Source organism: Castor canadensis, chromosome X, assembly GCF_047511655.1.
Source record: "Castor canadensis chromosome X, mCasCan1.hap1v2, whole genome shotgun sequence".
In the NCBI taxonomy this organism is placed as follows: Eukaryota; Metazoa; Chordata; class Mammalia; order Rodentia; family Castoridae; genus Castor; species Castor canadensis.
In genome coordinates this window covers 31,532,013-31,557,098 of record NC_133405.1, presented here as the reverse complement: position 1 = coordinate 31,557,098, position 25,086 = coordinate 31,532,013, and the positions used below count along the sequence as shown (strand labels likewise).

Here is a 25,086-nt window from a genome sequence, read left to right as displayed (position 1 = left end):
GTTTGCCACTGGTATATGGAAAGATCAAACCTAATTTAGTGTGTTTACTGAGCCCACACAGCCACTCTTAAGCTGTCTTAATTAAAATCCTTTAAGTAGTCAAGATGCAAGGAAAATCACTAACAAACTCTTGTTCTGAGCTCTTACCATCTGCTAGTTTTTGTCTGTCACCTGGAACACCCTCATACCACCTACTTACCTAGGTTTCTGAAAATTACTTGTTGACTTGTTACCAACACAAGCAGAGGCTTGAGGACAAAAGGCCACTGGAATGGTTCAGGACACCACAAGAGAGATAATTCATTATTAAGTCAGAATTTCACCTATTCCCTAGCCCTATCCAATTTCTTCATGATCGCTCCCAGCAACATCCAACTTTCATTAAGAGCAGAGATTAAAACAAACAAACAAAAAGAACAGAGATCAAGAAAGGAATTCCATTTGGAGAGTTGCCTTCAGTTTTTCATCAGTGTTAGCCTCCTAACTCTTTAATTTGCCTTGAAAGTGACCTCCCTCATCTGCATGCTATGAAGTCCCAGGAGAGCTAAATGGGTATTTTTGAACACTTGTTAGTTATCTGCTTCTCCCCATTTCCTTAATAATCAAATTGGTTGTTCCACAGGCAGGCAGGTCCTAAACTCTAAAATAACCATCACATCTGCATTTTATAATATGGTGATGGTAGAGGGCAAGGGCTACTCCAAGGCTTCCTCTAAGCTGAGGCACCAGTTCTGCTGCTTTAGTCTCTCACCAACTACACAAAAAGATATGGGAGGAGTCACTAAGTCTCCTACCAACTAGCTGTCCTTGAGGCTCCATCAGAAGCTCCCTTCCCTTCTATTTGTCAAACTTCTTCTACTGGCATGTCACTATTCCTTTGTCTTTTTCCACCTATAAGTCTTTATTATATGGGTCTTTAAGGGTCAGTGTGTGGAATTCTCTTTTTGGAGCCTGGTCCACATCAATGAGGTTTAATTAAGCACAGATTTAACACAATTCTCTATTGGGGGAGCACCCTCCAAAAAATAAACAAGCTCTACACTCTTTGAAAAAGCTCCTCAGAAACATTCAGAAAGGTAGGAATACCAGGCTGAAGGAATAAAGCAAATGCCTAAGGGGAGCAGATTCTTCCTGTTGTCTTTTGTGATTTCAAAAGTGCTTTAAACTAGGAATGGTCTCCTTTGGGAATTTGTTCTTTTGCTGAATGTTCCTAGGAACCATACAATAAAAAGCCATGCTTTGTCTGTATTACCACCTCTTGTTAGCATTTAGTTGCATTGATACCATGCGGTAGGTGTTTCAGTTACTGAGTTACTTCTCTTTTAAAGGGGATCAAGACTCTCAAATTCCTTTCTGTATCTGCTTGCAAAGAGCCTAATTCCCTAACTTCAGTCCAGAGTGATTTTCTCACACAAATGCCCCCTTACTTCTTCCTTCTGAAACAAAAGAAAATGGTAATTTCTCTTAGAACTATCTTTTATACTTTCAAGATAAAAAATTAGTTAAATTAAGTAATTACATTCAAATAGGATCAAAAGAGAAATGATAATAGATGAGGTGCTTGCATTTTCTGACCAGGAGGCAGAGACATGTCGGCAATGTGAGGAGGTAACTTTATGTATGAATTCTCTTGGCACTACAAGACTCTTTTTAGCTGATCCATACTCTCTCTGCCAAAAAAAAAAAAAAACTGCTAGGCTTTCTGGCCAATTCCATTTTCCTCGCTGCCTTTATTCCTTTGACCAGGTTTAGCCCTAGGCAAGTAGGTAAAATTTATCTTTGGCTCCAACCCAGTCATCAATATGGAACTAGAGATTCAGGAGTCAGCTTAAATAAGATGAGAGTTGAAGCCATAGATGATAATATTAAGGAGAGAAAAAGGACAGGACCTTAAAAGATCTTTCTTTTTCCACAAAATAGTCACTGATTACTAAGCCTGGCACTATGAATAGACTCTAAGGGTACAATTCATACCTTGATTGAGACAGCAGAACTAGGAAGAAAGCCAAACAAGGAATATTCACAGAGGTAGGAAGAAGAAACTACAGTCATAATATTAGACAGCAAAGGAAAGTGTGTAAATAGTGCAAAAGGACAATGGTGTGTCACATGAGCAGTCCATGTGTAAGGGAGTATCTTTGAATTTGATACCAAGCATATAGTTCAAGAAATAATTTCAGCAAATTGGAGGGGCTGGAGATCTTGGGACTATAAAGAGAGAGTGGTATTGAAATTCAGAGATGATAAAGGTGTAATTTCAAGAACATTGGTGATGGTAGAAAGACATATAATGTGCTTAGGAGAAGAGACTGATCAAGAGGTAGAAGGAATGGTTTTATTAGTAAACAGAACTGCCTGAGTATGATTTTCAGTGACTAAGATAAACCCATAGTTTTCAAATTTTAGCTAGCATTATAATCACTGGAAGAACACCTGAGTCCTGACCCCAGAGTTCTTGATTCCATCTGGGCTGTACCCTGAGAATTGGTATTTCTAACAAGTTCCCAGGTGACTATTCTTTTTATTGTTGTGCTGGGTGGGGGTACATGGTAGCATTTACAAAGGTTCTTACAATATATCAAACATATCATACATGAATTCACTCCCTCCACTGCTCTCTTTCATCCCCCCTCCCTTGATTCTTAGAACAAACAGTTTCAACAGGTATCATTTTTGCATTTACATGCATGTGTATACATTATTTGCACCATATTCATCCTTCTACCCTTTCCCCCTACACCTCCCCCCCAACTGGGGCCCCCCCACCTCCAGGCAGAACCTGTTCCACCCTCCTGTTCTCTGATTTTATAGAAGAAAAAAACATAAAAGATAATAAGAGAAACATGGTGTTTTTGCTACTTTAAGATAGAGATAGATAGCTATACAGGGAGATTCCTTGTGTTGTTTTCATGCATATATGTATTACAACCCCAATTGGCTCATCTATACCAGACCTCTTCACTCATCCCTAGTCCCTTTCCCATGGTGGTCTCGGCCAGCTTAAGATTACTATATTCATTCCTGTACAGTGAATAAATCAACAACATGAAAGTTTTTAGGTTACTTCCCTTGTCCTATTACTCCTGTGTGTGGCCTCCCCTTAGTGTGACCCATGTCCCGTAATATTGCTGCATTTATTTTAGGTCTATAATCCACATGTGAGAGAGAACATGTGGTCTTTGGCCTTCTGAGCCTGACTAAATTCACTTAAGATGTTGTTCTCCGGTTCCATCCATTTACCTGCAAATGACAAAATTTCATTCTTCATTGTGGCTGAATAAAATTCCATTGTATATAAATACCACATTTTCTTAATCCATTCGTCAGTTGTGGGGCATCTTGGCTGTTTCCATAAACCATAGCTTGGCTATTGTGAATAGTGCTGCAGTAAACATGGGTGTACATGCCTTTGTAATAACCTGACTCACATTCTTTTGGGTATATCCCTGGGAGTGGCATCACTGGATCATATGGCAGATCTATTTTTAGTTTTTTAAGGAGCCTCCATATTGTTTTCCATAGTGGTTGTACTAGCTTACATTCCCACCAGCAGTTTATGAGGGTTTCATTTTCCCCTGAATCCTTGCCAACAATTTCTTGTTGGTGGTGTTCTTGATGGTAGCTATTCTAACAGGGGTGAGGTAGAATGTTAGTGTGGTTTTGATTTGTATTTCCTTTATGTCCAGGGATGGTGAGCATTTTTTCATGTGTTTCCTAGCCATTTGAACTTTTTTCTTTGAAAAAGTTTTGTTCAGTTCAGTTGCCCATTTCTTTATTGGGTCATTGATTTTTGGGGGGAGTTTAGACTTTTGAGCTCCCTGTATATTCTGGTTATCAGTAACTTGTCTGATGTGTAGCAAGCAAAGATTTTCTCCCATTCTGTGGGTGGCCTCTTCAATTTAGAGACCATTTCTTGCAGAAGCTTTTTAATTTCATGCAGTCTGATTTGTCAATCCTTTCTCTTAGTTGTTGAGCTGCTTGAGTTCTATTGAGGAAGTCCCTACCTATGCCTTTTGCTTCCAGTATATTCCCTGCTCTTTCCTGTACTAACTTCAAGGTTTCAGGTCTGATATTAAGGTCCTTAATCTACTTTGAGTTGATACTTGTACAGGGTGACAAGCATGGATCTAATTTCAGTTTTCTGCAAGCAGGTATCTAGTCTTCTCAGAAGCATTTGTTGAAGAGGCTGTCTTTTCTCCATTGTATGCTTTTGGTATCTTTGTCAAAAAATAGATAGATGTAGCTTCATGGACTTATATCCGGGTCCTCTATTCTGTTCCACTGGTCTTCATATCTGTTTTTGTGCCAGTACCATGCTGTTTTTATTGCTATGGCTCTGTAATATAGTTTGAAGTCAGGTATTGTGATACCTCCAGTGTTGCTCTTTTTGCTAAGTATTGCCTTGGCTATTCATGGTCTTTTGTGTTTCCAAATGAACTTTAGGGTAGATTTTTCAGTCTCTTTGATGAATGTCATTGGGATTTTGATGGGAATTGCATTGAGCATACAGATTGCTTTTGGTAGTATAGACATTTTTACTATGTTGATTCTGCCAATCCATGAGCCCCCAGTGACTTTTGCTGTTAGTCCAGTGACAACACTTTGAGAAGCACTGAGATGGAATAATGAAGAAGGAAAAAGTAATGATGTAAACAAGACAATAGAGGGATCTGGATTTTAAGAAGCCATAAGAATATGGAATGCATGGAATAAGTGGATTAAATCTCAGAGTGCCACTTTCTTTGAGGTGGAAATTCACATAATGAATGGAAGAAAATGTAGCAATATGTTGAAAAGAAGAGGAAGGACACTGAGCTGAAAGAGCTCATATCAGATGACTTCCATCTTCTCAATAAAGAAAGAGGCAATATGACATTTATGGCTGGCCTATATGTGTTTCTTTCCCAGGTTTTTATTTTCTGCACTTACTCTGATTCTGTAATTGCAGTTATATTTTAGTTTTATGTATATTTTAGTGTTATGTGTCCTTGTATGCACTGCATCAAATACATTGTGGAAGAAAGAAGTTATTAATAAATGATAAATCAAAAAAGAAAGAGGCAAGATTATTTGCCGAGGTGGTAGGACTAGTAAGGATTAGGAAGTGGGAAAAATTTGGAATAAATACCATTCACAGACTTAGACAAGAATCTGCTTTGGAATTATAAAATATGGGTTTAATTTTAGAAAAGGTGAGAATGTGATGGTGGTAAGCATCAAAGCAGATTTTGTCAGTAGGCATATGGCTTAAATAATCACATACTTTATGCAACTTCCAACAAGATATAAAGGATGTAGATTCCCCTCCATGCAGGTTTTAAGTTTTTTCTGTCTTTTTTGCCTTGTAAGCACCTAGAATCATTATTGGCACAGAATAGGCATTCAAATATGCATTGGAATGAATCTAAGGGGGGCTGACTAAGTTGATAATTGCAGATAAAAGTGTGTAATAGAAACTTGCACGTATCTATGAAGAACACTGTACTGGATAAGAGAGTAAGTTCTGGAGTCTGAATTCCAGGATTCTAATTCCAACCTCTCAGTGTTTTCTCCACCTCTAACGTAGGGATGATTATCATATCAACTTCATTGTTACTATGAGAATTAAATAAAATAGTATGTACAAGGTGCTTAGCACAGTACCTCACACAGAGTAAATACTTAAGAAATGTGAGGTGCTGTTTATTGTCTGCATTTCCCCTTAATTAAGGAATATTTCTCAACTGATTTGAGTTACTACATATAATTCAAGGATCTAAAACTCCATTTCTTTGAAAATGTACTTTTTCTCAGACTTCATCATTTTTCCCCCACCTTTCCCCACTGATAGGGATATTGAAACATAGCTGTATTTAACACAGAAAAAAATTATCAAAATTGGTGTTTTCACTACATCTCTGATATACCATCCTTAAGCCTTACCTTAGTCATAAGCATTTTTTCTACATATACATTTTAAGGCATGGCTCCAACCTAAAACCCACTGTGGTTGTAAAGGAACAATTATGGAAATCAAAAGAAATAAGTGCAGAAATTCCTAGTGCCTATTGATTAATATAAAAGTGTGGCCTGCTTTTACCTGAGTTAACTATGCAGTGCACTGCTGACATTTATTTTATTGATCTGATACATGTGACTGCTATATAATATTCATCACAGAAAATATAGCTTACTAGATAAATTAATATGTATTCTAGTAACTCTTATCCTTATCATTACCTATGTAAAATTCTATCATGTTTTTATATATAGTACTCAATAATCAACAACTTTTTAAGGCATCCAACAGTTTTTTTTAGTCTAGAATTTTTTGCAATGATACACAAAAAATTAAAATATCAAGTCCCTCTCTTCAATCTACATTTTAATGGACATGCTCTCAAAACATAATTTGAAGATAACACAAGACAGCCAACACCCAAGAATTAAACTGAATACTGTTGCCTTGTGTCACACCAAATGGTGGAAGGGAAGAAAGTACAAGTGTAGGCCATTATGCTTGCTTCACAAAAGTTTGCAGTCAAGTGAGAGAGATAAGATATACAGGCATGAAATTTAAAAAAAAAGAGTAAACAGGAATATATCACAAGGGAGTACAAGTTGAGTCACAAGGTAGCAAAATAAATACAAAAAATGGAGTCAGTTGCCCTAATCTAATATGTCTCAGAGGACAGCAGAACAGTGTCCTTTCCTTAACTTGCCATCAAGTTAAACTACTTTAGAAAACCCATTGAATGCTACTACTTTTCTAACTTTAGCATTGACAAGTCAACTGACTATAGTGATTTAAGATTCTATATTTCCACAAAAGAAGTATATTAGGTGGTAAATGACTGATTGTAATGCCTTTTCTGAAAGTCATGTGTGTATTTATTTTTCAGAGAGCTGATATAGCTGTTGCTCCACTGACTATAACTTTGGTCCGTGAAGAAGTCATAGATTTTTCAAAGCCATTTATGAGCCTGGGCATCTCCATCATGATAAAGAAGCCTCAGAAATCAAAACCAGGGGTGTTCTCATTTCTGGATCCCTTGGCTTATGAAATCTGGATGTGCATTGTCTTTGCTTACATTGGAGTCAGTGTAGTTCTTTTCCTGGTCAGCAGATTCAGCCCTTATGAATGGCATTTGGAAGACAACAATGAAGAACCTCGTGACCCACAAAGTCCTCCTGACCCTCCAAATGAATTTGGAATATTTAACAGTCTTTGGTTTTCCTTGGGTGCCTTTATGCAGCAAGGATGTGATATTTCTCCAAGGTTTGTTTCCGTATAATACAGAAAGCCTCCTTGCATTTGGCCATACTCCATTCATGTGCATCTGGTGTTCACCCATCTCAACTCCAGATTTTCTTCATTTAACATTCCATACAATGACAAGTTATCATCAAATGTTGTTCACTTCCATCCATGAAGTAAGTGTGTCATTGTCGTTGCTTTGAATGTCTCCCATGCATTTCTATGCTATTATATATTTATACAAATTATAGCAAACATTTGAATTGTGGATAGAGGCAGCATTGCCAACCAATATTAATGTCATTCAGAGAGAGCAAATACTAAATCTTGATCAAATCAAACAGTCATGGTTTCCTGATTAATTGAAGTAAAAAATGTCTCTCATTTGTCAAGAGATGGAATCTAGACAAAATGTAAAAGAAGATGGAGCTCTTCTTTAAAGCTCTTCTGCCTTCTTTTTTTCAGTGTCTTCTCTTTTTCGTTTTTTTTCCCTCAGACTGCCTAGAATTATCCATTGTAGTATCCCACCGAATAAAACATCTCAGAGAAAACATAGGGGAAAATAGGTCTAACCTTGGATTGAATGCAGTTCTCATATAGAACACAAAATAACAGTTCATGAAAATTGGATAAACTGCACTTCATTAAAATCTGAACCCTTGCATTTCAAAAGACACCATTAAGAAAATTAAAAATAAACCTGCATTCTGGGAGAAAAATATTAGTAAATTATACATCTGATAAAAGAATTTTATATAGAACACATAACAATCTACTGCAACTCAATAAAAAGAAGACAACACAATTTGTAAATGAACAAAATATTTGAATAGGCATTCCCCCCAAAATGATGTGTGCAAATGGCTCATAAGCAGGTGAAAAGATGCTTAACATCATCAGTGATTAAAAAAATGCAAACTGAAACCATATTGAAATACTTCTATAATCCTCTAGAATGACTACAATAAAAAAGACAAGACAATACCAAGTGATGGCAAGGATGTGGAACAACTGTGATTCTCATCCATTAGTAGTGGGAATGCAAATGCTATGATCACATTGGCACATAGTTTGGAGGTTTCTTAGAAAGCTAGACACCCCTTTGAAATATGAAATGAAGATTACATTCGTAATTTTCCTTCAAAGAAAGAAAAACATATCCACATGAAGACTTATATGTGAATATTCATAGAAGCTTTATTTGTAATAACCAAAAAGTACAAATAAATCAAATGTTCATCAGCTAGTGAATGGATGAACAAAGTGTGGCATGTCCATACAATGGACCAATATTCAAAAATTTTAAAAAAACCAGATTCCTAACACATACTGCAACATAGATGAGCCTTGAAAACATTATACCAGCTGAAATAATCCAGACACAAAAGCCACATATCATGTGATTCTATTTATTGACTACCACATATTGTATTTTTCCAACTGTTCAGGGTAAGGAAATCCACAGAGATGGAAAATATCATCAGTGGTGGCCAGAGTTTGAAGGGAAAAGAAAGAGGATAAGAAGGCCAGGATTAGAGTAAGGCAAGTGAGGCTGAGTAGAGCCAGTACAGGTACAGGAATCAGACACAGGCTTTCTTTAAAATTTTGATATTTTGTTCATTACGGACTTTTTTCATAACCATATTAATGTTTATAAATATTGCATTAAAATATTCTTTATCTCAATTAACAAGATTTTGACACCCTCTTAAATTTTAGGTGAGGGGTAAATGACTCACTTGCCTCATCCTAATCCTAGACCTGCCAAGATTAACTGCAAATGGGCATGAGAGAACTTTTGGTGGTGATGAAAATGCTCTAAAACTGGATTGTGATGATAGTTGTGCAACTCTAAGTTTACTAAAAACCATTGATAGTACTAACATTGCTGAATTTGTGGAATGTACATTTATCTCAGTACAACTATTGAAAATATTAAACATGACTCTGAGGTAGCTCAGTGATAGAGTACTTGTGTATCATGTGCAAGGCCCTAGGTTTGAGTCTCAGCACCAGAAAATATTGAAGGTGAATGTCCTGGGCCTAACCACCTTAGTGTATTAATTCACAAGCACAAACTGTGGTGAATTCAAAATCATAAAATATAACTGAACGTATTTGCAAGAACAAAAAGTAAAAATTTTATTAAACAAAAATCTATAAGTTTTTGTAAAATTGAACATTAATACAAATACTGACCAGGATTAATTATGCAAAGATGTAGATATTTTTGTTTAGAATATAAGGACTCAGCTCCCCGAGGGTGTGGCTAAAGTGGTAGAGCGCTTGCTTACAATATAAGGATTCAGAAGGTCCCTATCCTGTTTTTACAGCAAACTTTTAGAGATTTTCCACTCAGACCAAATATTTACAATGAAGCTTTGCAATATAACTCACTGGTTACCATCTTTGGCAGCTTTTTAGAATTACCTGTGTCGGAAAACCCTCATTCATTCAAATCACACATTTTCGCCACCCTCAATTTGCTTCATTAGATCCTTCAAATTATTTCACTTTCCATTCCTTTTGCTCTCAGAATGTGTCATTTTGTGCTATCATCTGAGAGTTTCTTTTTTTATTTTTTGGAATGCTCACTTCAAGAGTCTATGTTTATGAATGATTCTATGATTGGAAAATTTTTAATGAGTCTGATTATATGTGATGAGACAATGCTAAAAAGTCACTAAGGCTGGAGATTTTATTGGTTTCCGTAAGTGGATTTTCAAAACTAAATTCGTGATATACCCACTGCAGTATTGCATACTACTGTGTGTACTCAAGTAGTTCTCTTAAAATGCCACTTGTTTTTGAAGTATTTATGCATACTGCTTTGTTAAGTAATAACTTAAAGGTAATGACTAGAAAACAACAAATTGAACCAATTTTTTGCAGCACAATTTAAGCTATGGTTCTTCCATGGCACTTAAATATATCAAATGCTTTTTTCAAGATACAGATTTTATTAATATGCTCTAAACCATTACACATAGAGTAATGGCTTTTGGAAATTTTGACTGTGACTCACAGTAAGAAACAAATTCACCATCACAGCTCAGTACATAAGTACATATATAACCAAAGTTCTACCAAACATTGCTCTTATGGTGTGCCATGCACTATGATATTTTCTTTTCTTTTTAATTTTGTTAATGTTGGTCACTCACCTATAGGTCACACAGCATACAGAATAACATGAGCTTATGAATGGTAAATTATTACCTTTATGAGCTCTACATTTTCTACCATATGGGTGATCCTTCCTCTGATACTCTCTTTTGTGTCCTTCAAAAGAAATTATGTCTTTAAGCATTTTAGTAAATTGTTAGCATATATGTTACATACTAGTGAGAAATAAACATGTTTTCCTGGTCTTGAGAGCTCTATTGATTATATATTTGTGCTCAATTGTATAACAACAAATCTCACTCTAATGTGTTTCTCTTTTTACAGATTTAGAAATTCCTAATAATAACATAGTTGCACTCTGAGATTTGTGGTTGCCTTGACTGCAAATATCAGCATCATACTTTATTTCTGTTTAATGGCCACACTTAGAATGCAAACTCTCCAGAAAGCCTAGAATATGAGCATTCATTGTATACTCTGACTTATCTCAAAATTGAAGCAATTCAAGAAATTACAAGAGGTCACATTTTAAAGCAGGGTTAACAAGTGTAGAGCAGGAGGAGATGTCAGAATGCTGCCATTTATCAGGCACAGGGCAACAACAATCTTTACTGAGCTCCCACTGTGTGTAGGAATTTTTCCTGCATTATTGCATGGACCTTGATCCTCAAAACATTGCTGCAGTGTGGGAATTACATTTATTTTTATAAGTTGAGGAAAATAACATAGCTAAATAATTTGCACAGTCACACTGCTAATGGTAGAGCCAGAATTCAAACCTAGCTCCCACTCCAAAATGCTTTCTCCTCACACTTCATGTTGGCTTTTTTTTTAACTCTATGCTAGAATAGTACCCAGAAAGGTGACATAATAGAATCCAATGTCATGAGATTTTAAGAGTCAGCAGTACCATTATTTCCATTGCCTCACACTACTACCCTGAAAGTGCAGGTCCTTCCCTCATGCTCAAGCACAAGAATTGTTTTCTGAATCTCTCAACCCTGAAGAAACTCTGTCTTCACCCTGTTGTTAATGAAAGTAGGCAGTGAGCATTCAAAGTGCTGCTGAGCATATGCTTACTTGAAGTAAAAGACTGCAAAATCAGCAATAAGACATCATGAGGAAAATTGCTGGCATCATTCCATTTGCATCAAATAAAGTTATTGACAGTTACCTAGAAGCTTAAAGAGTCTGCACCAATATTGGGTTTGATGTTTGAACTACTCTAATTGTTCAGATTAAATTACTTTGTCCTACATGAAGCTGGAGGCTGAGTCAATGTTAGTGGGGGTAATCAATGTAGTAAGCCAAGGTTATATCCATATGTCAACTCATTTGTTGGGGGCAGCTGAGAGAAGGTGTGACCAGATTCAATTTAATCCTCTTCCTCCTGAGGGTTGCAGAGATAGGCTATAGGTGCAGCAGGATGGGGAGTGTATAGTGGTTAGCTTCACTAGATACACAATCTGCTTAGCAATTGCATAAATGGGACAAATTACTAAACCTTGCTGAGCCTCAGTTCCTCATCTGTAAAATGTAAAACACAATGTCTGGCATATAAGAGCTCAATAAATGTTAGCTATTGTTGCTATTAAATTGGCTTCATCTAATCTTCCTAGTTTAACACATACTATCAGCTAATATTGCATTTGAGTTCCTAGAACTCAAAACTTAGGAATATAGCTAAAATAGTAGTTAGTACCAAATTGCAGGTCTCTCATGAGAAATAAGCAGCAACATTCCTTCTTGAGCTTACATACTACCTTCCTTAAGTAGTCTACATCTTGCAAATATTTTGATTGTATTACTCAACAATATATTACTGATATTGATAAGAGGTTGCAACTTTATTTAATCCGAAATTTATTTCCTTTGTAAAACTTTGATGAAACCCATTTCAGCAGTCCACAGCCCAAGTCCAGACAAATGCTCCCCCTGCTGACTTTCAGTGAAGCTGCAGAAATATCTGAGGGCTAGCCAAGTTGAAGATGTAATGGCTGGGGATATTTTCACAGGAAAAAAAATGGAAAGAACAGACCAACTTGAACCTGATTGCTGTGTAAAGATTATTCCAAAAGTATTAATTTCCAGTATATCAAGTAGGTAGGGTATCTGTCCAGGTTAGACATAGATCTTCCATGTGTAGATCCCCCTTTAAAATGGAAAGTATGAGTAAATGACATCAAAGGTATAAAATGAATAGAATCAAAGACAACAGGATTTTGGGCTCCATTTTAAGCAGCATCCTTTCCTCTGTTGATGTATTGCCACTATCTTCATCCTACTAAAATTTGCCTCAAAACAGTAATGATGTGGCAATAAACTAATGATGTAATGGCAAGATTTTTATTGCTACCATTTCATGACTTTTCTGGGTGAAAGACATCGTTTTCAGTCTTTGGGATATGGTTACCTATTTTTATCAGGGAAGACTAATAAAGCCAAGAATTGATTCTGCACATTTTTAAAAATTCTGACACAGACACAGCATTGAATGGAGTATAGAAATGATGCATACTCTAGAAAAAAAGAAGAGAGAAAAAAGGAATGATAAGGAGTTTGCACAAAGAAGAAGCAGTTTTTAGTTTCAGTTTTACATAGTAAAGTACAGATTATAAAATTTACTTACAGGATAAAGGTTACAGCACATAGTTCACTTTTATTATCATTTCAGAAATCATAAAATACACTTTATTATTAACTCAGGAACTCCAGTTTCTTATGATTACAGATAATAAGAACATTGTATATTATTTGGTATATGTATTTTGTAATGCTTTATATGTCTGTTTTTAGTTGCTAATTTACTTTCATAAACTTCACGCCTCCTCTCACATTTTTCAAAAAGTATGATATACTTTTTATAATGGATTTTATAAACACTAAATGTGCAGCATTTTACAGCCATTTCATTATACTAACCTTGAAATCTGTCTTGTGCAACAAAACTATTTGAAATGAGTGTTAAACATTTTGCAGCTTCATTAATGGAAGGAAAGGTACTGGAAAATGACAGGCCTTTTTAACTCAACTATAAAGTCCTGTCTTGTTTTAATAGATCCTTTATAAAATGTGATGAGTTTGACCCATCAGTCACTTTTTATATAGCCTCCATGTGAAATGTGGGTTTAAGTTGCTATCATTTCACTAATGAGAAAAGGGAAATGTAAAAATGCCTGTGGAGCTTCCTCTTCCCCAAGAGCTCCACTGCACCTTTTCTCAGTAAAAAGATTTAAGTATTCCTGCCCCAAAAAAGGGAGAAAGTAGTGGAAGCTGTACCAAATTTTTTCATCAAATCTACTACTGTCTTGAGGTGATAATGTCAAAAGCAACCTTTCTCATTCCACATCAATTCAACAGAAGCTATTTATTAAGGTTTGTAAAACTATTATACCATTTCTATGTGGGCAGTCACCCAAATTATCCATGTCCAAAGGTACAATGCCCTTGTTATCAGGCAGGGGATTGTTTTCCAAAACCCTTGCAGATATCAAAACCTATGGTTACTCAAGTCCCTTATATAATATGGCATAGTATTTTCATATAGTCTATACAGTTTATATGCAAATATATGCTTGTATGCTTGAAATTAGCTCTAGATTACTTATTAATATCTAACACAATGTAAATGCTAAGCAAATTATTGCTTTACTATGTTGTTTAGGAAATAATGACAAGAAAAAAGTTTGCATATGGTCAACACAGATGCAATTGTTTCCCAGATATTTTTAATCCTCAGCTGGTTAAATCTCTTGATGTGGAACCTGAAGATATGGAAAGCTGGCTGTATATCATATTAACCACATAATTACAGGTCAATAACCAGGTAGACAAGAGGCCACTAAAATAACCATTTTGTATTTAGGTTTATTTTCAGCCATGTCAACAATCAATCTCAGCTGAATCATTCAGATCAACCACATGATCATCTGAGTCAGTATTAAAGTGGCCAAAATAACCAGATTATGATGTGCAGCCTTGATTTTCAATCAGACAGACACAGTCACAGTCCATTAGTCTCAATAAAATGGCACAACGTAATTTCCATAAATTACTGTATTTTTCTCCACATTTCAAGTAGATAATGCATAAACTATCATTAGTATTCAGAGCAGCATGTACCTCTTTCCATACAAATTGTGATTCTGGAATTATTCCAAAGTTAGTTTTCCCTTCGGTCTCAACAAAACCCTACCATTCCACAAAAGTAGAACATTCGTAGTTCCATTCCAAAGGAACAAATAACAACTTCCAAACATATTTGCTTTTCCTGAAACTATATTTTTCAGTGTTTGTGGGGAAATTGTACCTTCTATAACTTACATACCGTTCCAAATTTTCTTGTACAAAACATGGATATTTTGTGCTAAAATATCTGGGTATTTCTTTCCTAATATGTAAGTGTAGGTGTTTTATTTTTCATTTCTCCTCTTTGTTCCTCAATTTCTTTATCTGTAAAATGCCTCAGTGTGCTTAACTATAAAATAGTCCCAGGTTGTGGAAATGGAAGATTTAAAAAGTTGATACATGTGAAGCAATTAGAATAGAATCTGGCACATAGGAAGTACTCAATAAATGTTAGCTATTGTTATAATTTTTATTATCCTATTATTGTGGAGGCTACTTTGAAGCATTAATCCTTTTTTAGATTTTTTTATTAGTGTAAAACTAAATGTTCAAGGAAATTTCATTATGATATTTCAATACATGCATATAATGTGAAGCATTAATCTTTTATGTGGTAAAACTATTTACAGAGTCAGATAAATCCAGAATAAATTTTTAAATGTGTATATGGTAAAAATGAAGAAAATCTATGAGAGGTCTAAATTCCTAATTGAAACACTATTTATTTTTGGCATTGGGAACTGTCACACATTCTTTTCTGATTCATGCAGATGTTTTCACCTCCTCTGATTAAAAGAGAAATGTTCCAAGATGAAATCCTGAGAGCATTCCATTAGTTAGAAGAATCTGTTGCAAAGCAGATTTTCACATCCAAAAAGCTAAAAGTGATTATGTTTTGGAAATAAATAAAGGTTGTTTAGGCATTCAAGGACTGGTAGGAATAGCAACTTAAAAATAATCAAGTAGGTTTGTTATAGTTAACCAATAAATAATACTGTTTATCAAAACACCTGCTAAAACTATTTGATTAGAGTGTAACATCAAAAAATAACTGAATGTTCCAGAAGCCGAGAAAAAGGGGTTATCTTGGGACACAGGAATATGAATTTGCTTCAAAGTGGTAAAATGTTAGTACATACAGGGAAGAGCTTGATTTGTCAGCTCTCAGCACAGAACTGCCCTCTTCCCACAGAGCTTGGAGATGTGCCAAGCTCCTACGCCTATTCTTTACTTTATGTCAAAGTGGGTTCTTTCTGTGAGCTTTTCTGGGCTGGGAGAACATAGCCCAACCAGGATGGAACTTTGCAGAACTAGAAAATGTTTTATAAAACATAAGTTTTATATCAGCAAAATACCATTTCTACAGACCAAGCCAGACTTCAGCAATATTGTATAGGAGATGAAGTTTTCTGAGTACAGGCCATCACCCATCATTGAAGATTCATTGCCCTCACACTGGTTCCCTAATGTCCCTTCCTGAGTCTTGCTCCCTAAATAGCACTCATGATGTAGAACTATAACTTGCAACCATGGCCATACCCTAAGAGTTTTTTTTAATTTTTATTTTATTCATATGTGCATAAAATGTTTGGGTCATTTCTCCCCCCTTCTCCCCGCCCCCTCGTTACCTGGCAGAAACTATTCTGCCCTTATCTCTAATTTTGTTGAAGAGAGAGTATAAGCAATAATAGGAAGGACCAAGGGTTTTTGATAGTTGAGATAAGGATAGCTATACAGGGAGTTGCCTAGCGTTGATTTCCTGTACATGTGTGTTACCTTCTAAGTTAATTCTTCTCAAACTAACCTTTTCTCAAGTTCCTGGTCCCCTTCTCCTATTGGCCTCAGTTGCTTTCAAGTATCTGCTTTAGTTTCTCTGCACTGAGGTCAACAAATGCTATCTAGTTTTTTGGGTGTCTTACCCATCCTCACACCTCCCTTGTGTGCTCTAGCTTTATCATGTGATCAAAGTCCAATCCCCTTGTTGTGTTTGCCCTTGACCTACGAGTTTTATGGGGTACTACTGCCTAAGCCCAAATCCCATAATTCTGACTTAATTTGTCTAGGATGGATCCTAGAGAAGGTTTTGAGAGGTTTTTTTTTCATCTTTTTGTTTTGTTTTGTTTTGATCCAAGCTCCCCATATGATATTGATGTACAGGTTGAAAATCACTAATGAAGAACAATGTTTGTTTCTCAGTTGAGTCTGCCTGCCACTTGTAGTACAATCACCTGTGATGCTTAAGAAGTACAAATTCTTGGGCACTCAGATATTCTGAATTTGCATTTGAACAAACCTCTCAGGTAAAGCCACTGCACAACAATATTGAAGAAAAAAATTTCCCCCTTATTAAAATTTACTCATCTTCAGTCCCATTCCCTACTAATTGGATAAAAAAGAATACTGTGAAGCAATGTATTAGGTTTTGATCAAGGTCTCTGAAGACAACACAGAGAATGAATTCAATAGTAAGAAATCCTATGGCAGTGTAGGAAGATGGGTTGTTTTCATTTTGGAATTTGTAGGTAGATGGACGGGAAGACTCTCAAACCCTATTTTACAGGTAGTTTCTTACCTCACTTGAGTCCTGCCCTCAGTGGCTAACATTTAGTTTAAAAAAGGAAAAGACTTTTGGTTTCCTGGTCCCCACCAGTCATTTATATGAAGCTAATATCCATAAACATCTAGCTCCTTATCTCATGTGTGACCAACTCTACAAAAATACCAATGTTTTTATTAAATTTATTAAACTCAAAATAATAGTGCTCATTTACCAGCACCTGCCCATTTCTCTTCAAATGTGGTTTGAAATGAGGTTCCCTACCTTGGTTGCACATTGTAATCATCTAGAGAGTTTCAGAATATACAGATGTCTGAGTGCTAATTCCAGGTTCTGATTTAATTGATCTTGTTTGGCTCTTAGCATTAGTTAAAAAAAAATACCAGGTGATTCTGATGTGCAACCAACTTGCTTAAAGGAAGTAGAGCAGTCTTCTGCAGGTATGCTCAGTAAAACTCACAGAAAGAGAACTCAATAGGTTAAGTTATTACATGGAAGCAAAAAGTGATAAGATTTTTCTATGATTAAAAACTCCTGCTTTGAAACCTATGTAGTTAGCTTTGAATCACTGTGATAAAATATCTGAGGTAAACAACTTATAAGAAGGAAAGATTTATTTTGTTTCACAGTTTCAGTCCATGGTTACTTGGCCCTGTTGCTTTGGGCCTGTGGTGAGCCAGAACATCATGGTGGGAGTATGTGGCAGAGGAAGCCTGTTCACTTCATGGTAGCTGGGAATCAAGAGAGAGGAGAGGTGGGGTTCCAGTAGTCCCATCAGGAGCACAATCCAATGACCTTTCTCCAATTAAGCTTCACCTCTTAACGATCTACCATCTCCCCATAGCATCATAGACTGGCAACCAAGCCTTCAACACATGGATGTTTAGGGGACATTTAAGGTCTAAACTAAAGAAAACCTGTGGAATATTATGCATGCATCATCATGTGCCATCATGACATGGGGTGTTGTTAATATGTGATTTTTGTCTGATGTTTTAATTCCCTTGTATCATCTACTTCCCTCTTCATCAGCTATAGCAAAACCACTTCTCTTTCTAGAAATAAAAGGATTTCTTAAACTGAGATCTGGCCCCTTGTGGGTCTGGATTTGTTTTTGTTTTATTTTGTAGATCACTCTCTGGGCGCATTGTTGGAGGGGTTTGGTGGTTCTTCACCCTGATCATAATTTCTTCCTATACTGCCAATCTCGCTGCTTTCCTGACTGTGGAGAGGATGGTTTCTCCCATAGAGAGTGCTGAAGACTTAGCTAAGCAGACCGAAATTGCATATGGGACCCTGGACTCCGGTTCAACAAAAGAATTTTTCAGAGTAAGTGCTTTGCAGTTAATTAGGCCTGGTGGTTTTCATTTTATTCTCACAAAGACTTTTAAGGGAAGGATGGGGAAAGGTGGGAATGTTATCAAAGGAGAATGTATTAAATACTGTAATTCTTAGTTGGTGATCTAATTCATTGTTCTTTAGAACTAAGACTCATGTGAAATATAACAGGTGATGTGTTGAGAACACTAAGTTTAAACTCCTGTATTTGATTTCCAACCCTGCCATAAAGTAATTGTTTGTCTTTGGACAAGTCATTTAACTTTTGTTGGCTTTGATTCACTGCCTTGAATAATGAGAGGACTGAACTAAATTATATCTCTTCCTTCTACCTTTTACAAAAGCAGTAAATTTATGTCTCAGTGGTTCATAGAAGTTAGGTAATTGACTCTAAGACTGACAAGTGATGAGCTAGAAGAAATTACATATACCATTTTAGACATCAATTTTCTATTTAAATGTATTACAGTTGTTTCAAGTATATACATGGGAATAATTCAGTTTTCAAGACAGCTTATAATTATTTTAATTTCTTGAATAGACTTAATTCATCTGCCTCCTATATTCCAAATTGTGTTGAGAAAACAGCAAATTGTTCACTAGCAAAAGTTAGCAAAGCTATGTAATTTCCATTGTCATTGTTAAGAACTTAAATGTTTTTCAGTTGCCTCAACAAGGATTGGTTTAGATTAGAAAAAGGACCCATTCACTACATTGCCACTGCCTGCTACTGTAGCCAATATAACTGGTTGTAGTAATGATCCAGAAGCCACATTAGTAACTACAGAGGAAAATTTTAGTCACTCTATCTAACCAATAATCAAGTTATTGGATACAGATATAATTACTAATTTTCCCTCAAATGACCAGCATAAACAGATGTTGTATCTAAGCCAGCTTATTTTAATAACTCAGTAAGCAATATATTTCTATGTGTTTTATCATGAGATTTGTCCAATTATTTCATTGAAAATCAAGAGAAGTGTATTTTTTGACATTATACCAATTAACTGTTTTCACTCCCTAAAGGAGAAAATTTTAGTCCTGGGACCCTTTCAGGAATTCTCAGTGGCTTAGGGTGAAACCAATTAACTGTTTTCACCCCCTAAAGGAGAAAATTTTAGTCCTGGGACCCTTTCAGGAATTCTCAGTGGCTCAGGGTATCCATATCTCAGTGGCTCTACCACCTATTTGCTTAGATCATAATCCCCATCTGGGGACAAGGGCCCAGTGTTTGAAAGCATCAAAATGATATGAGGACCCTCTGAAATAAATCTGTCCTCTTTCTCCCTATTATGGCAATCTCAGAGGCTTATTTAAAAATAATCCCTTGCCCCCATGAAATCACTCACATTCTTTAGGGCCAGAATCCAGGGATTTCCATCTGCTGAGTAGTAGGCACATAATCAGCTCCACGGAAATCTGGTTTGGTATCAACCTTCAACAGAGCTTAGGTAACCATTCTAATGAGCATCTAGTTGTATGAATTAATTGACCACTTAAGATATTAAAACACCAGACTTGAACCCTCTGATAAAAAATATTTGTTTCACGAGAAAGCATTTTTCCTTCAACAATGATTAGAGATTAGGAAAGTGTGCTTTAAATGGTAATCGATAGATGACATCAATTCCCATTAAGCTTTTTTTTTAATTTTTATTTTATTCATATGTGCATACAATGTTTGGTTCATTTCTCCCCCCTGCCCCCACCCCCTCCCTTACCACCCACCCCACCCCCTCCCTCTCCCCCCCACCCCCTCAAAACCCAGCAGAAACTATTTTGCTCTTACCTCTAATTTTGTTGAAGAGAGAGTATAAGCAATAATAGGAAGGAACAAGGGTTTTTGCTAGTTGAGATAAGGATAGCTATACAGGGAGTTGACTAGCATTGATTTCCTGTACATGTGTGTTACATTCTAAGTTAATTCTTCTCGAACTAACCTTTTCTCTAGTATCCATACTTGAAGCAAAAGGGGGGGTTCTCTGAGATTTATTAACAGTAATCCTTGAAAGTGTGACCAAATAGTAATTGCGTCAATGCCCAGATCCCATCCCCCACTCATTTTGTGTCTTTATCCACTGATGCATTCAATGATGGTTTAGTTAAAACACATCATATTACTAAAGCCAATTTGAATCCACATTCAATTCTGAACAAAGCTATTGCTACATTCTAATTGGTTTGTAGCTTCTTTTTTTATTAAGATATAGTCATTGTACAGGAGGGGATTTATTGTGACGATTCTGAATTGGCTTAGATTGTACATTGGTTAGATTACCTCCTGTCTCTCCTCATCAGCCGCCTCCTTGCCCCACTTAAAGCAATTGCAAGAGGTTTCTTTGTTCTATTTCATATAAGTATATGAAGTCCATCCACCATAATCCATCACCTTAATCTCCTTCATTCACCCTCCCCCTTCCCACAAGTACCTCCCACACACACTGTACCTATTTTACAGTCCTATCTTAATGATCACTAATTCCTAGTGACTTTTAGAGACAATGAAAAATTCATATGGAACTTGAATTGCTTTGAAAATCTGCTTAGAGAGGGAGCTGGGTAATTCTAGGTATAAGAAAGTACAAATCATTTTCTAATTCCCTGAATGTCACTTTTTTACCCCAAATGGTCACTAGTGATAGCACTGAGGAGTCAATAGTGGGTGATTTCTCAGGCTAGCACATAAAGGTTTGTGATCTAACAGAGAAACTGGGCAGTGTACAAAAGTCAAGTCTTGTACTGAAAATGTTATATAAACCTAACAAAGAGTGTGCTGAGTATTCATACGATACAGGCATCTAGCCCATTGTTCTTCATGCCACTTTTTTCTCACTAAGCCCTCTACCCCACCCTTCCCTGAACCCAATAGGGCAGAGAAGGCAGCGTATAAGATCATACTGTCCTTCACTCAGGGACTTAAGTGACACAGTCATTTCTCTTTCCCCTAAATTCTCAGTGATTTAGGTGTCAAAACAATTTTAAGAATGTAACTCCCCCACACATAAAAAAACAGAGAACTCTGATGGCATGCCTTCTGAATTCTAGAGAATGAAACAAGATCACATGCAACATTTAAAACATAATATGGGCTCATTTTCTTCCCATTTTCACTCCATGCTAAAACCATAGGGACCACATAGTAATAACATAAAACAGCCTAGGGCTAGCGCTATAGTTCTTCCACTAAGAGAAAGGAATAAATAAAAAGGAAATCTTTTCTAATTGCCCTGAAGACATTTTTACTCATCCTGGGTAAGGCTGACATTAAAATGATGGAATTTTTAAATGATCACTTTGTTTTCTCTCATTCTCTATGCTTTCCCTACACCTGTAATCTTACAATCACTTAAAGTCACTGGTGCAGAGGGACCTGTTACATCAGCAAAAGCAAGGAGGGACTGAGCAAAATGCATGCATCTGGAAGAGACATCTGGAATATTATCATCAACCTTCTTGACTTGAAAACTGATTTCCTTAGACAGCAGCTCCAAAACCAAGTATCCCAACCAGAGGTGGAGGCACACATGCTAGAAAACAAGTCAACAGCTTTATTGTCATTGCCCAGAAAAATGCCACTATGATTTGGAAAGTTGTACCAAAATGATCACTCTCCAATGCATTTCAACCAGGTATAGATTCTTGTTAAAAAGCACCACTGGGAATAAAAAAAAAAGCAATTCCAAAAGTCTGTGCTTGCAGACCCCTAAAAATATGAGTAGATGACTAGGGTACTTGATTTCCTTTCCAAGAACTTATCCATATCCCCATTAAAGATAGTTCCATGGGTCAAATGGACTTTTTTAATGAAATGTTTAAGAAAGTAAAGAAATGTAAAAGAAAGAAAGGTAAAAGGAGAGTAGGATAAGTGGGAATTTGCCTTTGTGCCCTAGGCAAGACATAAGAATTGACCTGAGGGGACTCAGGTTTTTTTAGTTGAACACATTGTAAGCCCCATGATAGAGAATTGAATTACTCATGAATAAGATTTTATCTCAACACAATGCCCTTAGACTTTTTCCATCATTTAATATGTTTTCAATGCAGGCAATAAAAGGAGGGACCCTTCCACACTGAGTCAAACAGTCTCTGCTAATAATGTTTAGATTCTGCTGACACATTCAGAATTGTACACACACACACACACACACACACAAAATGGGCTTTTGAAGTAAATGAGGAAAAGTGAAAAATCTTTCCTCAAATGCACGTATACAAAGTATGTTGACATTTTGACATGATCAGGAAAATCAACCATTCACTTTTAAGCTGCTTTACAACTGAGGTAAGTACAAAACAGACCCCCCTGACTCTTTACCCCATCCCCTAATATTAGGAAACACATGAAAATATGTTTAAAGAATATAAAAATTCATTCAGTAAATTTTTCTCATCAAATACTGTTATTCATTTAAAATCCTGACAGACAATATATCTGGGCAACTACAATCAAATGTTACTAGTTTGAAAACACAAATGATGTGACCAAATTTTTGCGGACATAGCTAAACCATACACTAGGGAACACATAACAGCAAAAGCAAGAGATGGGTTGACACCAAGGGATGGTAGGTTATAAATATCTATTGTACATGCTACTTAACAATTTAAGAAAACAAAAACTGTCTTCTAATTTTGACATGGCTGTTTTGATGCTATCTTATCAAGAGTCTTATTTTCTATGTTATATAATATATTACATAGCAAGAGCCATAGACCTTATAGGTCAAGACTGGAAATGGAACAACAGCCACAAGGTGAGAATCCTGAGGCCTGGCCAAACAGGCCTCTGGAAAAGAAAAAGGTATATCAAGACTGCCATTGGCTTTTCCCATTCATCAGCAGCCAGGGATTTGTAATTCCATAGGACTTCCTTACAGGCAAGGCTCAGGAAGGGTGGAAAGGACAATCTGCAGTGAAGTAGACACTGACCTGACAACTTTAGCACACAACTGAAAATACATCTATCTGCCTTCAGGAGAAAGGAAAAAATGTGGGAAAGAAGATGGACTAATAAAAATACTTTAAATTCCACTAGTTATTAATCACTCTTTTCTAATAACTCTCTTTTTGAGCATATCTTATGAGCAAGGCTCCATGGTAAGCACTAAAGATCTATACATCTTAATAAAAATTTAATTCTATCATTATGGCAAATTGCCTGAAAGTACCTAAACAGGCTTCACCATTGTTAGAGGTTATTTGGGGGATAAATTGACTTAAAATATATACATCTCAGATAAGTATCTGAGTAGATGATTATCCCTCCAGAGAAGCTTATTGGTGTTTATTTCTGTGCAGCTATTTTCCAGTCTGAGGCAATCTATGGGTATGCTTCATGGTGTCTAGTAGAAAGGTTAATAATTCTCCATAGAAGAAAGGTCTTTACCCTATAAGAGCTAATAATCTAGTGGACTGTCAATCTCTAACACAAATGTGTTACCATATTCAATCCATACAACAATACTGCAATGTAGCCAGATGAGGTATTATTATACCTGTATCATAGAAGAGAAAACTGACATTGTGACTTGCTGAACATCACTAGAAGAGCTGGAGCTAGGGCCATGATACTATGAATCCTCATTGGTTTCACATTCCACACCTCCTAGATGCCATTCTGGTGTATTTGCAGAAAAATGGGGTGTTCTGCAGGAATCAATCAAGCCTCTAATGCAGCACATATTAAGACATCTGTATCGTCTCCTATTGATCTTTGCATTCATTCCTTTTGATAGATCAATTAGAAAAGGAAACTATACTTACTTTTTAAATACATTTTCCATGTGCTAACAACTTCAAAGGGATCCAAAGCAAAAGACAAAGGGAAGACATTCATAAAACTAGAAATAATGTCATGAATTCAACATGGCTGTATTACACATGGCTTGTTATAATTTCTGGCATTCTAAGGGCTATGTCATGCACATGGATAAGACAAGAAGGAACAAAGAAAGATGAAAATTACTTTTAGTTCCACATTCACCAATGATTTTCTTCTTTTCTTTGGTTAAGGGATATTTGGTCTCAGTTTTCTTACTTATTATAAGGAGACTATTCCCTGCTCTACTTTCTTAATGGGGCTGGTGAAAGTGTAATAGCACAAAAAGCTCTTTAAAAGCACAAAATATTCAAATCCCAGGAGATACTAGGAAAAGTCCCCAGAAACAGAGAAATTAAAATACAAAGGCTACAGCTGAGATTACACCTGTAATCCCAGCACTGGGGAGGATGGGGCAAGAGGATCACAAGTTCCAGAGCAGCCTGGACAACATGAGATTCTGTCTCAAAATAAACCTTAGAAGGGCTGGAAGAATGGCTCAAGTGGTAGAGTACCTGCCTAGCAAGCATAAGGCCCTGAGTTCAAACTCTAGTACCACCAAAAAAAAAAAAGCCAAAATAAACCTTAGAAAGGGATAGGGTTGTATAGCTCAGTGGTAGAGAGCTTGCCTAGAGTGAGAAAGTCCCTGGATCCAATCCCCAGCACTTTTGTGAAGCTGCAAATCACAGTTTCATATATAGACAAGGCTCTGTAGGATGTGAGTGTATGTATCAAAAAAGAAAACAAAATAAGAAAAACTCTGCTTTCTCAGAGGAAGAGGTATAGTATAGACTTTTCTCTAGCTTTGGGAAGAGAGGGGCAGTTAATTTATCCTCCTGATCCAACTTCTACTTCTACTTATAAAATATTGCTACTGAA

At 36.3% G+C, this 25,086-nt stretch overlaps 1 protein-coding gene across 8 annotated transcripts in view; it reads left to right on the top strand.

Moving 5' to 3' along the window:
- The window catches only part of Gria3 (glutamate ionotropic receptor AMPA type subunit 3), a 311,734-nt gene that overhangs the window by 233,935 nt on the left and 52,713 nt on the right, over positions 1-25,086 (top strand). For all 8 annotated transcript variants that reach the window (XR_012444436.1, XM_074063377.1, XM_074063373.1 and 5 more), the window contains 2 exons: positions 6,882-7,258; positions 18,179-18,377. Coding sequence is in view for 7 of the 8 variants with exons in the window: in XM_074063377.1 (XP_073919478.1) it covers positions 6,882-7,258; positions 18,179-18,377 (576 nt within the window). In the remaining variant the exon portion in view is untranslated. The remainder of the gene's footprint in view (positions 1-6,881; positions 7,259-18,178; positions 18,378-25,086) is intronic.